Here is a 17,472-nt window from a genome sequence, read left to right as displayed (position 1 = left end):
TGTTCATGTTTCCAAAATTCTTGTCTCTTTTGTTCCAGTGGATGAAGTCCAGGTCTCCTGCTACAGAATACTGAATAGTCTCTACTTCCTGGGAACCAACAAAAGTATCTATGTGGAGAGGTACTGAATATCCTACACTTCCATTAATAAGCAGTTTACATTTAGTGGCTTAGGCTTATTTAGTGAATGAGGGAATGGTCCCAGCCTGACGCGTCGTCCTGCCTCTGCCTGGCTGGGCTGCTGGGATGTACCTCCACTGCCTCTAGTTGTGCTAGTGAATTACCTCAGATATAGGGTCAGTAGTTTGTTTTAGTCAACTCAAATACTTGGTTACAATCTTCCCATACATCCTCTGTATTTACCCTCTGTCACATGATCTAACTTCACCACTTCCTTTCCTGTTTCCATGCACATCAGACAGCGGCCAGCTTTAGGAAAGTGTTTAGCTGCCTTCTCAGCAGCCTTCCCTGTCGCCTTCCTGGAGCCACAGCTCAACAAGTTTAACGGCTTCTCCATTTACAACAAAGCAAGCAAAGACAGGACAGGTACTCTGCTTCACATTCAGCAGCCTTATTTATTGACAACAGTCAAATCAATTCACCTCAACATCTTTTACAAGTACTTTTACAAAAGCAATGTCTTTCATAGAATATAAAATCACTGCCCAACTTGGTTTATTGAAGACCTTTATGAACTGGAAAATTAAACATTTAACAATGTGATGAGGATGGAAGGTATAACAACATCTTTTTGTTGTAAAAGTACCAACATAAATCAGAAATAAACATTTTATTTAGTGATGTACATCTTAACACTTCTGGCAATGCAACATAGCTTAATCTATAACTTACATTCTGTAGATTCTTCCTGATTATAATCAAATGGCAGCAGTGGTTGTGAGAGATTTACACAGTATCACAAATGGCATCAGCTAACTTCACCGTTGTCAGAGGTAATGAAAGCAACTTTTAACTTTTAATAAACTGAGTTTATTAACTGCTGTGCTGGTAGATTGGGAAATTTTTAGAAATCCACATCAAAAACTCGAAAAAGATCAAACTAAACAAGGCAGAGAGTGCATGTTCAGGAAGGGCATTATGAAGTCAGTGGTTGAACTTTTTTTATTTATGGAACCAGAGGGAAAGGAAAAACGAACCCAGGACAGCTACATGGAGGCCTGTTAGCTGCTGTACCTGGGGCCCCTGAAAGTATGACGAGGCTTAATAACAGCAACGCTAATTAATGGAACATACAACACAACTCAGAGCCTACAAAACCAAGCAAGAGAAAACCCAGACTTTGTTTCTCTGTATTAGATTTCTGCATCACTTTGTGACATTGTTGTACTTTTCTGCTCTCAGCTTTGGGTCTGCCAGGGCCAGTTGGGGAGGTGTGTCCTTTGGTTCCAAACCTCGAAAAGTCTCTGGAGGAAATCATGGAGCTGGCTGAGTCTGGCATGAAGTATACTCAGATGCCTCATGTAATGGAGGTGAAACACTCATTTTTCAACTTTATTCATTATCATCAAATAGTTCTCCTCAGGGTAAATCATGTTTCCTTTTCTTGGAAGCTCAGTCCAGGAGTGATCAAAGGGCAGTCCAGAGAGGTACTGCCCTGCAAACTTTAGATGCATCCCTTCTCCAAAACACCTGAATAAAATGCATAGCTTGTTAGCAGGCTTCAGGAAAACTGACTTTACTGCAGGTGAGGGAATTCAGGCGATCATTCTGGTGTGTTAGAGTCGGGGTGCTTGTGAATGCAGCAGGATGGTAGGTCTGGGTTGGACCTGGACACCTCTCCCCTGCCTGTTTGTTGTCTCCACGTGTTCTGAGAAAGAGCTTATGTTGCCTCTGTTACATCCATGACTTTCCTAACAAGGGAACCAGAGCCATACATCGACTCAGTTGGATAGGGAGGTGATGATGACACAAGTTTGGGCAACCAATCAGTAATTAACACTGGGAAGTCTAAGAAATCATTTCCAAAGAGAAAAAACAAGAAGGTGAGAGAGGATTTAAATTTGAAGCATTTCCTCAACCAACAAAATAATTGCTGCACTGTTTGTTCAGCATTATTGTTTTGAGAAAAATAGAAGTGGAGACTTCCAACACAGATCTTATACATTTTGCTCATTCCAGACTTGTCCTGTCATCCTGCACTGCTGGCTTTATTCTACAAAAGATGCATACAGTAAACAATAATTCCAGAGAAACCTAGGGGAGAACATGCTTCACAGAAAAAAGCCTTATGCCCTTGTCTCAGAGGCTAACACAGACTCTAGCAACAATGACCAAAGCGATCCCAAGGGGAATATCCCAAGTTGCTACCTGGTGAGGTTATGCATTATGTGTGGGACCACAGTAGTTCAGGAAGTAGGTGTTTTCCCATACCCACTGAGTGGCCGGTCCAAATCCCCACTCCTTGAATCTCAGTCACTTTACAGATATGTCAGTGGGCAAGACATGTCAGGCCCCAGTAGAGGACAGCCTTAGTGCTCTTAGTCTGCCCCAAAAACAGCTGAATAGAATAAAATATCCTTTATTGTTTTACAGTGGAGATATTTAGGTGTTACTGCAGCATAGGGGCAGGCAGGCTCAAACATCTGTATCAATGAATGTGCTCTTTACATAGAACATTTCAGCAACAAGGCAGTTCAAAGTGCTTTACATCATAAACATACAAAAATAATATGATCAAATAAAACATCATACAGTCACCAAATGACAAACCAGTAACACACATTACATTTTATCAAGTGCCAAAATGTCAAGTGATCATCAATACACATCATGACGCATAAATGCATGGATGAGTTTCTCTAAATCTTGCTGAGAAATTATTTCTCTAATCCTGGAAATGTTCTTCAGGTGATAGATGGTCGACTTTGTAACAGGCCAGACTTTCTTGTATTTGGCCAGACATTGTCCATGGCCCAATAAAGCATCAGCATGTGTTTGTCCTTTTCATGTAGGTAGTGTTGCCCATGTTGTGCAGCTATATGTCGCATTGGTGGGAGCATGGACCAGAAAGCAATCCTGACAAGGACGACAGCTGCTGCACATCTGTTACCTCTGAGCACATGAATACACTGCTGGGAAACATTCTGAAAATCATCTACAACAACCTGGGAATCGACGAGGGCGCCTGGATGAAAAGACTGGCTGGTAAATCCACACAAACCATGCTTGAAGCAGAGACAGTATATTTAAATGGACTGTAGATTCTTATTCCCTACAACTTTCTCCTTATAGATATATTTTACTGCAGAGGTAAATCAGTCAAGTTAAGACACATATAGCTACCTTTAACTCAGTTCTGACTAATTTAAAGGCCTCACAGGTAGCAGATGTCTTTGAATTTCTGTTCTTTTTATTTTATGCTTACTTGCAAATGTCTTTTTCTATACCTGTCCTCAAGTCTTTTCCCAGCCAATCATCAGCAAAGCTAAAGCCCAACTATTACAGACACACTTCCTGCCTCTTATGGATAAACTCAAAAAGGTAAGTCCCTTTTAGACCTTGTTGTTCTGTGCTCTGGCGATGTGCTACAAAGGCCATTTATAAAGTAAAGGTTCAGTTGCCACTGGCAACAAAACAGAGTCACTATGTTGGAAAAAAAAGGAAAACTTATTGACATGATAAAACTACAAAACCCATGTTACCAGACTGGCCACAAAAAAAAGGTAGAACCCAGCTTTTTCACCAGTCAGTCAGAATAAGGCTGTTAGAAAAAATGAAGATGTTTCAGACACCAAATGGTTCTGTCTACCATGGAATGTTTCATCGATTCATACCTGACAGCATGTCGCTTCTTCTCTTTCATCTTTACATTTCAAACGTTAAAAATGTTCAAGTGTCACTGTTACGACCCGGCTCACTGAGCCGTAACAAAACAGGGAGACATGGCCTTCAACAATAGATACGCTCTTTATTGAGCAACAAAACAACAACAAAAAACACAGCAAACAAGCAGGCGGACCCCTATGGCCGATGGCATCTCAGCGGGGGTGTGGGGTGGGCGGGAAAGTCCCTTCAAAAGAAAAGAAAGGTCAAACAAAACCAAACAAAGACGGGGTGGGCAGGCAGGTCAGGGAAGAGCCACCTCTGGAGAGCAGAGATGGGTGGAGAAGACGACTCGGCGCCAAGCCAGCTTCAACTCCTCTGCCCTCTCTTGACGCTGGTGCAGGCAGCTTATATAGAGAGGATGCGCTGGCCCTAGCGGATCCTGGTCCCGCCCCTTCCGGTCCGCCTTGCAACCAAACACAATTAATAAATGACGGAGGGAGACGTCACAGTCACTAATATGATAAAACCACTTTTATGATTTAAAAAGATTAACTACTGCGCTTTCATTCTGTGAACATGAAAACTTTAATTATAAATATGTTTCACAGAATACCATAAATACAGTTTTGCCTTTCACTAGATTATTTGAACATTCAGTGATTTAGAGATGAGATGTCCATCTCCAATGCTTCACTGTCGGATCCTTCCTCCCCAGAAACCTTGGAGTCGTCGTTGCTTCTTGTATTATCTGGCTCAAATAAATCTGGTTGCAGCCCTTCAGTAGAACCAGCTCCCTCTCCATCATCACTACATCCAGCTTCTTCCTCCAAAGCTGCAGATAAATCAGTCAAATCGCTGAAATCCTCACAACTTCCTCCACTGCTGCGTGTTCAGCCGTAGTTGTTTGTGGTTTGATTTACCCCGATTATGATACAAGATGGCGCTGTTGTTTGACCCAGTTACTACAAAAACAGCTACACTGTATTTATAGTAGTCTGTGAGAGATATTTATTTCTAAAGGTTTTTGTGTACACAGAATGAAAACACAGTAGTCATTATGTCAGACACACTTTAACATTCCAGCATTACTAAATCACACCATACTTACAGAATGTGTCAAAATAAGACAAAATGTTTCAATAATTAGTTTTTTATTATCCTTCAGTGTTAAAATGAAAACCTATTATAAACTGAATAACACAGCCCTACATACAGTAAAAGGATGTTTAGCAACTTAAATATTTAAACTGAATGAAGCTTAAACTCTAATTGTTAGTTTTACTTCTTTTTTTTGCCATTTCTCCCAGTCTTGGTATACAGATGCAAGCCAACTATAATAAAAGATGTTACCGTAAAATATTCATAATATACTTACATAAAAAGTATAAACTTAAATAAAGAGCCTTCATATTAAAAAAATAAAAATTATGAACCTTTTTGTTTTCCTTGCTGTGAATTGTCTTGATATGAAGTGTAAATAAGACTTGCTAATACATTTATTAGAATCTTAATACAAGGATGACAGCTGTTATACATCAAACCAGCATTGAGTTAGATGATCATGAGTGAGCAGCAACAGAGAAAATGAACATGTGAACGTGACGTTATCTTTTTTCATCCTCCTTCTTATTTTACGAGAAGCTCACAGCTCTAATTAAGGAAGTAAAAAAAAGAAAAGACGGACAGATGTGACTTTCAAAGAGAACCTTTGTCTGGCAGAAATGAACTTTTTCAGTAGACTGTCAAATCATGCTGCAGGGTTTTTTTTAAACTGGTGTTGGATATTGATACTGAAACACGCTGTAAACACTTTGTCTCTGTGTAAGACTGCACCAATTTATTCCTGTGTTCCTGTGTAGAAAGCTGCAGTGGTTCTGACAGATGAGGAGCAGAGCAGGGCTGAAGGGAGAGGTGAGATGTCTGAGACAGAGCTCCTCATCATGGATCAGTTCACCATACTGGTCAGAGACCTGTATGCTTTCTACCCTCTGCTCATACGATTTGTGGACTACAACAGGTATAGTGTTGTTGTGTAACACTTGGAAATGTGTGTCCTTGCATCCAATGTGTGTTTGTTTCACCAACTGATTTATGACCAAGTGGAAGTAACTGCTACTTTAAAGCTAAATAGCTAAAACTAGAACATTTTTGTCAACACATGACTTAAGTCCTACTAACCTAACTGATAGGACACTTAATGGAGTGAAGCATGTCACTGAGCTGCCTGATGTATAAATCTATACTACAGAGGAAGATGGCTAAAAGAGTCCAACCCAGAGGCAGAAGAGCTGTTCAGAATGGTGGCTGAAGTTTTCATATTTTGGGCCAAGTCTCATGTAAGAACCTTACTTTTCCTCTGTAACTTTTTTTTTTTTTTTTTTAAACACAATGACAGAAATTTTAATATTAATAACTAGCACATTGCAACAATTTCAGTAATCAAGCGGTCAAAAAAAGCACAGTGTAGGTTTTAGATGTGGGCCATATGGTGGAAGGAGGATGCACCAGCACCTGATAAGAAATACAACTATTCTGTTAAATGTAGAGTCTCATTGTCTCATTTTATTGGTTGGTTTGGCAGCAGAAGGAGGGGCTTGTAAAGTATGCCATTTACGTAAGAACTGCCAATGCAAGTACATACAAATGATGCATTATTAACACTGTGATCTCCTAATAACACATATTTTATTTGTAATAATGTGAATATCTGGATGTGGCTGTATGTAATGGACCTGGTCAGGTGTGCATTAACTCAACAGTGATTCAACTGGAGCTCAGGCTTTCTGTCATCTCAAAGGCAGTAGTGGTTCAGTGAGGCACGTTTCAGAGACTGCAGTATGTCAGTGTGACTCTGAGTTGTTTTGTCATCTATCTGTAGAACTTCAAGAGAGAAGAGCAGAATTTTGTGGTCCAGAATGAAATCAACAACATGTCATTCCTTATCTCTGACACCAAGTGCAAGATGTCAAAGGTACGACACACAGTCATGTTCAAAAGGAATAAAGCGGCAAATAATTACTGACAAAAAGGGTAATATCAATAAATGTATAATAATCTATGTCAATAAGTACTGTCTTATCAAGATAATTTGGACGCATGTTAAAGTAAGCATAGGTGTCCCTTTTCATTTGATTGGGCTTCAGGGTATAGTTTCAGACCAGGAGAGGAAGAAGATGAAGAGGAAGGGTGATCGGTACTCGACTCAGACCAGTTTGATTGTGGCCACGCTGAAACGCCTGCTGCCTGTGGGACTGAACATCTGTGCTCCAGGAGAACAGGAGCTCATCGCCCTGGCTAAGAACCGATTCACACAGGTAGCAGGATGGCACAGACAGACACACAGATGCACTTAGTTTGAATAGTTCACAACAAGCTGAACCTGAGAGGCTGGTTCAGGGAGACTGGGTCAGGTAACTTTCAAAGCTGCTCTGCATGCACATGTGATTTGGGATTTCTTTTCAACTGCTGCATTTTCACCCAGCACAGACTACATGGATTGTACCTAGGGGTGCACCAATTTATCGGCGCCATTTTTCTTAATTTTGGGAGATCGGTGATTGGCCAATTTTTACATATGAAGCCAACCTTATCCACGATCAAGGTCTAAGAATCAACCACTGTCCTCTTTTGCTCTCCGGTGAGAGGTTTGACTGATAGACCGGCCCACCAAGTTACGTCTGCACATTTACAATTAACAATAGTGACCCCACTGTTGCCAACTCAACAACTTTCTTGCTATATTGAGCAACATTTCAGACAAAAAAAAATTGGTATCAGCCAAAATCGGAATCAGCAGTTTAAGCTTTTTAATCTGCTGCTCGGTAATTGGCAATCGGCTACAAAACTGGCGCACCCCTAATTGTACCAAGATGAGACAAAAATCCATGTTTGTAGTTAGCAGTTACCAACTGAAATGTCTCTTTATATTGTTGCATTTCCTTTGCTACAGTCCTGATACTTTAAGACAAACACACTTCTCCTCTTTCATATGAACATTTTACCTTAAAATACAATATGAAGAGTTTCCTATCACATTCCTCATATCTTGCTTCTATATTTTGGGGGAGCCAAAATGCTGCTAGTTTCCCGTCATAACTGTGTGGCTTGTCTGAACGAGGCTAGTTTGGGATAAACTTTGACCCCAGATAAAGTGAGTATTAACATCTAAGGTAGGATGCATGATGGGTATTTTTCCTTTTTAATCTACATAAAAGAACCACAGACAACGTATATGAATTTTATGGCAAAGCTTTTGCAAAAGGAGAAATCTCTGGTAACAGCTCCTCCGAGCCGTTCAGAGCGTTCTGCTCTCCTTCCGCGTGAGCCTCTGTTTTATTGTCAAGGGGGCAGTCAGGAAAAACAACAGAGGTCGTAAAACTTCTAACCCAAACAACTAGCAACCCAGTTCCAGGTGTGATATCTGATCTACGGTCTGAGCCCGGTTCAAATCTCGATCAAACTGTTAACAAGACAAAATACGACTACACACAGGCAGTTAGGAGGTATTCTGGTTGATAAGAATTTAAGGTCTGGGAAACACAGAGTTAACTGTTTCACATGAAGATGAACAGACAGTCCTGACCTCCAGGTCAGTTCATACACACATAAGGAAGAGAACACTTTAGACAGAAAATCACAATAATCTATAGACTGAATGTGAACTAAAGTAATAACAAAATGATGATACCAAAAAATCTCTAACAATGCATAGTATGCCATCGAATATTGTTTTGGCCGCTATGGACATGCAGAACAGAGCCATTCGCAGACATTGCAGTGAGTTATTAACTGTGGAAAAGGACAATGAAGAGATTAGAGGAAGTTTGTAGTTAGTGTCATTGTTACAAACCAAGATTAGAAATCAGAGGACCATACCATAACAACTTTATTTATAAGGTGCTTTAAAACCAAATCAGCCGAAACAAAGTGCTGCACATAATTGCAAGCTAAGCATACATTAAAAGAAAAAAAAAGAAAAGTGAAACATAACGACAAAAAGATTAAACAAAATAAAATCCAAGAACTTAAACAAAACCAAACTAAGTTTAGTTAAGGTTGAAAGCCAAAGATGACAACTTGGCTTTAAGGATCGTTTGAAAAGCAGATAATGAAGGGGGCTCTCTATTGGCTATCTCTGCTCTCAAAGCTGAATAAAGGAATGCAAACATTTTGCATCATAGAAAAACATAAACGAGACATGAATTAGCTTTTCTAAAGCAGCTGTTGAAAAAATGTGCATTTGTCAACAGAAAGACACGGAGGATGAGGTTCGAGAGATCATCAGGAACAATCTCCATTTACAAGGGAAGGTAAAAATGATTTTCTTTTGTTATTGTAAGAAATTGTCATTAGATTGTTAAAAAAAAGAGAAAAAAAAGAAAATCTGTTAAAATTAACATTGTGTCTTTTCCTATATTGTATCAAGTGTGTGTATTTTACAAGTTGAGTGATTTTCCATTGGAAGTGCTCTTCCTATGTGTAATTTGTGCAGCTGGAAGATCCAGCAATTCGCTGGCAGATGGCTTTGTACAGAGACCTGCCCTACCACTATGAGGACGCATCGGACCCAGAAAAGACTGTGAAAAGAGTCCTGGACATTGCTCATGTCCTCTTCCACCTAGACCAGGTCTTAATAATAGGACTTCATGCTTCTGAACACATTAAGTAACCTTGCTGTATAACAATAAGTATTGGTGGTTGTTTGAAACAGAGTCCACCTCTTTGTGTTTCAGGTAGAGCATCCTCAGCGCAGCAAGAAGGCTGTATGGCATAAACTGCTGTCCAAGCAAAGGAAGCGAGCCGTGGTTGCTTGTTTCAGAATGGCACCTCTCTATAACCTGCCGAGGTATGATCTGCACTGTCCCACTCATAAATTGGGGACAATTAAGAGAAAAAACAGCCCAACGCTGCTGAAAATAGCCAACCTACCCACACTGGATACGTTCAGCATTAACTCCAAAAGATTTCTGACTAAAAAGGATTAACTATTCTTACTAAAATAAAGGCTTGATGCTGTCACAGTGTGTTGTGGTTGAGTTGGATTCAAATACAGAGAGGTAGAGGCAGCAGTAGATGATAAACGTTTAATGAAAATGATTAACATTATTTACAAAAATCACAGGGAATGCAGGGAGCCAGAGAAGGTCAAAAACAGGAACAAAAAGCAAGCAGCGTAACAATGGGGAAGTAAATGGGATATAATTGGAGGAACCAGCAAGGAGAAATGGAATGAGTTGTGTGGGGAGGTTGATTACTGAACAGGAACCAGATGGCTGATTGGAAAAGGGTTGCAGGTGTGAGGCGAGAGAGAGAGAAAATGTGGGGCGAGGGAGAGTGTACAAAATGGGTAACTAGGAAAAATCTATTGCTAACAAATAACTAGACATGAGGAACCTAATAAAACTAAAGTAACTAAAGGACTGAACAAGGGTAAAACAAAAATAAAGCTGATCTGCACTGCAGACTAAGAAATGAATCTAACACAAATGAAACACTAAACATAACAAGCATAGTAATACTAGAATAACCAAGAAAAGACAGAAGCAAAGGAAAACAGAAACACTGCTGATCTAATCAAAGAATTTAAACTAAGGAACACAGAAATAAGAAACAAACCCAGAATAACACAAACAATTCAAGATCCTGATGGACGCTTCTTGTTATTGCTTCTTTTTAGATAGAAATAGATGGACAAATGGATGAAATTTATTGTTACACATATTTTAGAAACATTAACTAGTTCTCTGAATAAAAGTACCTTTTTGTCTTTAAACTAGGCACAGAGCTGTGAACTTGTTCTTGCAAGGCTATGAGAAGTCCTGGATTGAGGCAGAAGAGCATTATTTTGAAGACAAACTCATCGAGGACCTTGCTGTAAGATATTGTGCATTCAAAGTTAAACAAATAGGAATATTTTGATCCCAACAAAAAAATCATACTTGAAAGAACAGTTTTGAATCATAAATCTAAACTTTACTCAATTGTTTGTCCAATGTGTGTACAATGGTCTGATTGCAGAAAGCAGGTGAAAGAGAGCCATCTGAAGAAGAGGAGGGCATAAAACACATCGATCCACTCCATCAACTTATCCAGCTGTTCAGCAGAACAGCCCTCACTGAGAAATGGTGGGTTCAAAATTCATGTCTTTTTACTCAATCAAATATTATTAGATATTTTTTGTTTTAAACCAATCCAACTGTGCTGCTTGAAAAAACAATTTTAGATTTTAGAATTCATTAAAAAATTGTTTATTGTCAGACTAAACCACTTAGTCTGACAAGGTTCTTCAAAAAACTTTACACCACAGAGTTTCTCTCCCCTAGTGAAGCCATGTCAAATTTTCTTGATAAAATTGATCTTCCATCCTTATCTGAACCTGACAGGGCCACTTTGGGATGGAAGAAATTCTAAAGGTAATGAACACTACAGAACAGAAATGGGTAGGGTGGGTAGAACCTGAATTCTATAAAATGTTAAAGAGCTCTCTAAAAATCCCTTTATTAAAAATGGATCTTCATTCAAAAATATAAGGTTCCTTACCAACGTTGCTATGTACAGCTAATATATAATTGATTCTTAAAAAAAAGATAAACCCCCAGACAAGTGTGGTTCTTATTAGCCTAATCAATGTTGACAGCTAAATTTTCTCCAAGATTCTGGCAAAAAGACTTGAGAATTTTCTGCCCCTCTCAGTTAAATTTGGACAGACTAGCTTTGTTAAAAATAGAAAATTTTACAAACATGACACAATTACTTAGCATCATTCAGTATTCTACAGTAAAGAAGACACAAGGACTTATTATTAGATGCCGAGAAGGCCTTTGATCGTGTAGAGCGACCTCATTTATTTGAGGTCTTGGAGAAATTTGGACTAGGCCTTTATAAACTTTGTTAAACTTATATACCTTTCTCCTAAGTCCTGTGTGCTGATTAATGCCTCTAGCTCTTCGGAATTTTTATTGTAAAGATCTACTTGACAGAGACCCTTTGTCCCCTTTAATATTTGCACCGGCCAATCAAAATCAATCAATCAGTCAAATTTTATTTGTATAGCACATTTCAGCAGCAAGGCATTTCAAAGTGCTTTACAACATTAAAAACAGAAACACAGTCATGTAACATTGAATAAACAGTAAAAAAAAGAAAGAAAATTAATAAATAAAAAATAAATAAAAACATTAAAAAAAACAAAAAACAACATTAAAACCTGCATCCCTTTTCAACTGGGGGCGTGGGGGGGGCGACACCCACACCCCTTTCTTTACACTTCTGAGAAGGAGGGATGGTACCCGCACCTCTCCGGGGGGAGGGGGAATTTATAGATAAAGAAAATAAAGATAAAAACATTAAAGACATTAAAACCCGCACTCTAACCCTAAATTAGCCATAAGCAAAATTAGGTTATTAAAGTCATTTTTCAGTGGATTTTTGAGTGTTTTGAGGCTTGGGCTGGTTGCTTTGTCCTTGGGAGCGGGGTCAGTGGAGCCGTTTTGGTTCCAGCTGCTTGTTCACTTTTCTTTAGTGGGGCAGGTGTTGAAGTTGAAGGTGGGTTTTGACTCAGAACCGGCCACGCTGATTCATCCAGGTGATTGGTTCTCCCTGTTAGTCGTCTCATGGGATCCGCAGTGTGAGACTTTAGTTTCGGCTTGGCACCCTGAGCATTCCAGGGTGAGCTGCTTGGTGCAGGGCGTACGACCTCTCCGTTGATTTGAGGAAGAGTTGTTTCATTTCCATGGGTAGCGTTGATCTCAAAGTTCACCTCCAGCCGTTGAATCTTCATTTCTAAAAACTGAAGTCGTAGAATACTGCTAATGTCCTTGGGGTCGAACAGAGGCATTTTGCCCTGGTTCAACTTGGAGTTGAAGAGCAGTAAGGTAAAAATAAAAGTGAGAAAACCTCCCAGCCATCTAACCATTGGCAGAGGCTATAAGAAGCAACGATAAAACAACAGGACTTTCAATTGATTTGATATTCTGCAGGATAGTTTTATATGCTGATGATGTACTTCTCTTCATCTCAAACCCGGAAACATCCTTACCAGCGTTAATGTCTACTATAAAGGATTTTGGTTTACTGTCAGGCTGCAAATTTAATTTGGATAAATCAGTGCCAATTGGCTTTAACGATGAAACCTCCTATCCATCTGTCTCCCCTTTTTCTTGATCTGAGACAGGATTTGAATATCTGGGGATTGATATTAAGCCTAATGTTGGGGAACTGCTGAGAACTAATCTGGCTAAAGTACAAAAAGAAACTGAAAGAGAGTTTACAAGATGGATGAATCTGCCAGTTTCAGGGATAGGGAGAATAAGTCTCTAAGATGAACATCCTGCCAAGATTACTTTACCCAATGCAATTGCTGCCACTCTGTATTTCTAAGAAGATAACTATAGAGATTGAAGGGGACTTTGTATGAGAGCTTTGCAGCTGCAATGTCCTTTGCTAACATTAGACATTATAACTAGACTTGTTATGGCAAAATTATTAATGAGTGGCTTCACAATTATTTTAAAGGCCAGCAAGCACCTTTGGAGAAGTGGGCATGTAGTCCCTTTAATTTATTAGAAGAGCTTAGTAGCATGAAGAAAACCTATTTGAAGAGGGAGGATAATTCGATTCTGCAAAATACAGTGAAAAGTTGGCTAGATATGAACAATTATATTGGTAGGAAGGATTCTCTTACCTATATTACACCAATTATCAACAGTGAAGACTTCCTCCCAGGGGTGAATTCAGCAGTATTTGGGAACTGGCACAAAAAAGTTATCAAAACAATAGCAGATCTATTTGATGATAATAACATATTGATGCCCTTTCCCCAGTTTCAAAATAAATTTGGCCTCCGATCCAAGGATTTCTATGACTACTTTCAAATCTGTCACTTTGTAGCATCTGGTATTAGGCATTAAGGTGTTGCAGGACCCCTGCACACTTCCTGGGCCAATAGAAAAATTCCTTATCAAATTTACCTTAAATAAAGGTCTTAGTTCGAGATTCTATAATGTCTTACAAATAAGTGTGTTCAGTAAGTGTTTTTCTTTTAAGCTCGTCACACGTCAGTTTGAATTCTAACCACACCAACACTGTGTTGTGTTCGTTCTGTTTTTTAAAATAAATTAAAAGGTGTTACACAAAAAATTATTTAATGTTTATAAAGTCAGGGAAGCAACTTTGAAAGTCTTACACACAAGGTTTTCCCAAAAAGAAACCCTGATCTGTTTGACAAATTAAAAACTGTTCACTGGTCTGTTTTCTCAGTGAAATCATTCTATTTTCTGTGTGTGTCCGTGTGTGTGTGTGTGTTATATGTTGCAGTAAGCTGGATGAAGATAACCTTTACATGGCGTATGCTGACATCATGGCTAAGGTATCTGACAGAAGCTGTAATCCTGAATCCACACTTGATTTTGGTTCTCTTATGAGAAATGTTATATCGGTACTTTAACTTGGACTGTGTCACCTGTCTCTATAACACTCCCTTCTCCCAGAGTTGTCATGATGAGGAGGATGAAGAAGGAGAAGTTAAAAGCTTTGAAGTAGGTGATTACTCACTAATTGTGCCCTTCACTGTCCTTGGATAATTCAAGAACATTTGAATATTCTAGCTCTCACCAGAAAACTGTCCTGCTTGAATGAAATAGGAGAAGGAGATGGAGAAGCAAAAGTTGCTGTATCAGCAGGCCCGACTGCACGACCGTGGAGCTGCAGAGATGGTCCTTCAAACCATCAGCGCCAGCAAAGGTGAGCTTCACATAGAAGGCCCCCAAATAACGGTGAGTGAGAATAACCATAAGAGAGACAAGCTGCCCTTTCCAGACTACCAGTGATTAAAACACTCATGGAACTGTCTGAATACTGGAAAAATAATAAAAGATTGTGATTGTACCGTCACCATGTCATGACGGGATGGTATGACATGGTAATCTGTGAAAAAAAATTGAGCTCTCTGCCTTAACCCAGGAGGCGGGTCTTAGCACTGTCAGTCACAGTCTCATGTAGTGCTGCTCATCCTTCCTCTTCCCTCTTGCTCTGTGCTACAATGCTACCAGCATAACCTGTCGTGAATGCTCAGGCTAATTAGCATGGTCACTGATGACAGTGGATAAAAGGTTTTCCTGTGGCGGTGAGTTTTTTTTTCTCTGCCAATAGGACATACATCACACAACAAGTAAATTAGTTTGACTGATAGCGCTAAGACCCGCCTCTTGGCTCTGATTGGCTGTTTTTGGTCAGGAGTGGTGCATTCTTAAGACAGTGATGGCAGCACAGGGAGGAGATGGAGGAGAGCAATCTTTTCATTGATTAGCTGTCTCATAAACTGTCACGACATGGTAATAAGTGTGTTGGAAGATGGATGGATGGATGGATGGATGGATGGATGGATGGATTTAAATATGTTTCTCTGTACTTTTGGGCCCTAAATGAGAAATACTCATATAAAACGGGGCAGAAAACCCTTGTTTTTCCTCTTTCATCCTCTTTTACATATTACATACATACTGTATTTAGAAATATTTAGTCATAATTGACTTTGTGACAACCACGTGGCTTTTACTCTACTCATTTACTATAGTGAAATAATTCCTGATGGAAAATAAGTGTAAGCAAGCTAATGGCCATGTTTTGTATGGGATCTAGGTGTTATGGGCCCTATGGTTGCATCCACTCTGAAGCTGGGTATAGCCATTCTCAATGGAGGAAACTCAACTGTACAGCAGGTAACTACTAATGTGTAGTTTCCAACCTATGCATATATACATTCCATTTGATCCTAGTTATCAATCAGTACAGTATGCTCAATTGATTATTCAAAGTAGTTTAAAAAGTTTCTATCTAAGGAAATCTAGCAGATTGCATTGAGTCATTGACTTGCAGCATTCACTCCTCCTGGACCAGCATGTAGCGACAATCACTTGCTTTTCATGGCTGACTTTTTACAGCAATACCATGCATGCATGTAGAGACAGTGGGCAGGAAAAACTCCCCTTTAACAAGAAGAAAACCCCAGCAGAACCAGAACCTGCCTCAGTACAAGCGGTCATCTCCCACAACCAACTGAGGGTTTAAGAAGACAGAGATAAAATATATATAAAATGATTCCTGGATTTGTGGGGGTTGAAGTTCCCAACTGCCTTCAAACAGCTGACATACTTGAGAAGAATCTTAAAACATCTAAAAACACTTATACCTGCCATTTTACTAGTTCAAACACCATACACATCCCGGAAATGGTCTCTTCACAACCGTGGAAGCTAACATCCATGGTCTTTCTTATCTTCACTTTTGGTGATACAGCAAATCAGCACCAAGGAAAATGAATTGTTTACCTAGATCCGGGGTGTCAAACTCCGGTTCTCAAGGGCCGCTGTCCTGCAACTTTTAGATGTGCCTCTGCTGCACCACACCTGAATAGAATAATTAGATCATTAGCAGGGCTCTGGAGAACATATCTACACAAAAAGGAGGTAATTAGGCCATTTCATTCCAGTGTTTTGTACCTGTGGCCCATCTAAAAACTGCAGGACAGCGGCCCTTGAGGACTGGAGTTTGACACCTGTGACCTGGATTGTCTCCTTTGCAAATGTCAACCAAATGGTGTTGCACTAGGTATCTGCAAATAATTTGGAGTTAGGTTTCAAAGAATCTGTTAATAGATGAATCTGACAATATTGAACAACAAATAGGCGACGGTCCACTGTAAACAAGTCAGAAAGATAAACATGTTAATGTATCCTTATCTGTCCCTTACCTAGAATCAGATTCTCCAGTAGCATGACAGAAACGGCACTGAAATGTTCCCATTTGTTTCCTTCCTGTTACTAAATATTGTCTGACTTATTATGAAGAGTCATTTTTCCCAACCCTCTCTAGGATTAGGGAGACAAGATGTCAACTTTTTTTTTAGCAAGTATCGCCTCACTAAACAAAAACTCTGAGGGAAGTGCTTGTTTTCCATAGGGGCTAGATTAGCACCAATCAGGAGACTTACATTGCTTTGAGCTCGTCTTGCTAACAGTAATCTGGTCAGTGTGTACAGAAATGAGTAAATCCCACTGATGTTGCATGAAACTATGATATGGTTTAGCTCGAGATGATTGTGAGATCCAGGTGTGGACTTAAGAAGAGGGTTGTCTGTTTTTTTTTTCAGTATAGTCACTAAAAATGTATTCATCTTTGCCTCTTTGTCGTTTTGAGATCGAAATTATCGTTAATTGGAGCCATATCTAATTTGGGGATTGAAAAAATGTCATTCTTTTTGAAATTGTCAGAGCACCGCCAAAGGAAACCCAACACCACCAGTCAGCTTGAACCGATTTCTAGTCTCCTCCTTTTTCTGTGTTCAGGAAATAATCCTAACCCAGGAAATCACTTCAATTTTTAGAATTACTTTTTAAAAGCCCATCTAGGGACAAGTCCTGCAAATTAGCTGTTGCTATTGCACCATGATGCAAACATGGGATGATGTTTTATTCAGTTTGTCTATGTCGATGTGTGTCTGTCCCTATCAAATAAACTTTAATAAAAATAAATAAATAAAATAATAATAATAATAATTTGGCCACTGCCACGCAGGTAGTTAATTAAATAGTTAATTAAGAGTTAATTAACTACTGGCAGGTAGACCTGCCCTTTATTCTATATTCAAACTGCTGCCTTTCTGCCTCTATTCATGTCTGTACAACACAAA

General features: G+C 39.3%; 1 protein-coding gene across 1 annotated transcript in view; it reads left to right on the top strand.

The window, feature by feature from the left end:
* Nucleotides 1-17,472, top strand: part of LOC103129799 (ryanodine receptor 2-like) — an 85,700-nt gene that overhangs the window by 37,471 nt on the left and 30,757 nt on the right. Inside the window, exons 37-54 of the mRNA XM_016665395.1 lie at nucleotides 39-120; nucleotides 418-545; nucleotides 1,362-1,489; nucleotides 2,972-3,164; nucleotides 3,418-3,500; nucleotides 5,645-5,802; nucleotides 6,034-6,121; nucleotides 6,664-6,756; nucleotides 6,929-7,099; nucleotides 9,035-9,094; nucleotides 9,277-9,411; nucleotides 9,518-9,630; nucleotides 10,562-10,658; nucleotides 10,803-10,909; nucleotides 14,100-14,151; nucleotides 14,273-14,320; nucleotides 14,426-14,525; nucleotides 15,423-15,502. Coding sequence (XP_016520881.1) covers nucleotides 39-120; nucleotides 418-545; nucleotides 1,362-1,489; nucleotides 2,972-3,164; nucleotides 3,418-3,500; nucleotides 5,645-5,802; nucleotides 6,034-6,121; nucleotides 6,664-6,756; nucleotides 6,929-7,099; nucleotides 9,035-9,094; nucleotides 9,277-9,411; nucleotides 9,518-9,630; nucleotides 10,562-10,658; nucleotides 10,803-10,909; nucleotides 14,100-14,151; nucleotides 14,273-14,320; nucleotides 14,426-14,525; nucleotides 15,423-15,502 — 1,916 coding nt within the window. The remainder of the gene's footprint in view (nucleotides 1-38; nucleotides 121-417; nucleotides 546-1,361; nucleotides 1,490-2,971; nucleotides 3,165-3,417; nucleotides 3,501-5,644; nucleotides 5,803-6,033; nucleotides 6,122-6,663; nucleotides 6,757-6,928; nucleotides 7,100-9,034; nucleotides 9,095-9,276; nucleotides 9,412-9,517; nucleotides 9,631-10,561; nucleotides 10,659-10,802; nucleotides 10,910-14,099; nucleotides 14,152-14,272; nucleotides 14,321-14,425; nucleotides 14,526-15,422; nucleotides 15,503-17,472) is intronic.

Source organism: Poecilia formosa, unplaced genomic scaffold, assembly GCF_000485575.1.
Source record: "Poecilia formosa unplaced genomic scaffold, Poecilia_formosa-5.1.2 Scaffold578, whole genome shotgun sequence".
In the NCBI taxonomy this organism is placed as follows: domain Eukaryota; kingdom Metazoa; phylum Chordata; class Actinopteri; order Cyprinodontiformes; family Poeciliidae; genus Poecilia; species Poecilia formosa.
The sequence above is the reverse complement of the archived record's forward strand: the minus strand, read 5'-3'. Positions and strand labels throughout refer to the sequence as shown.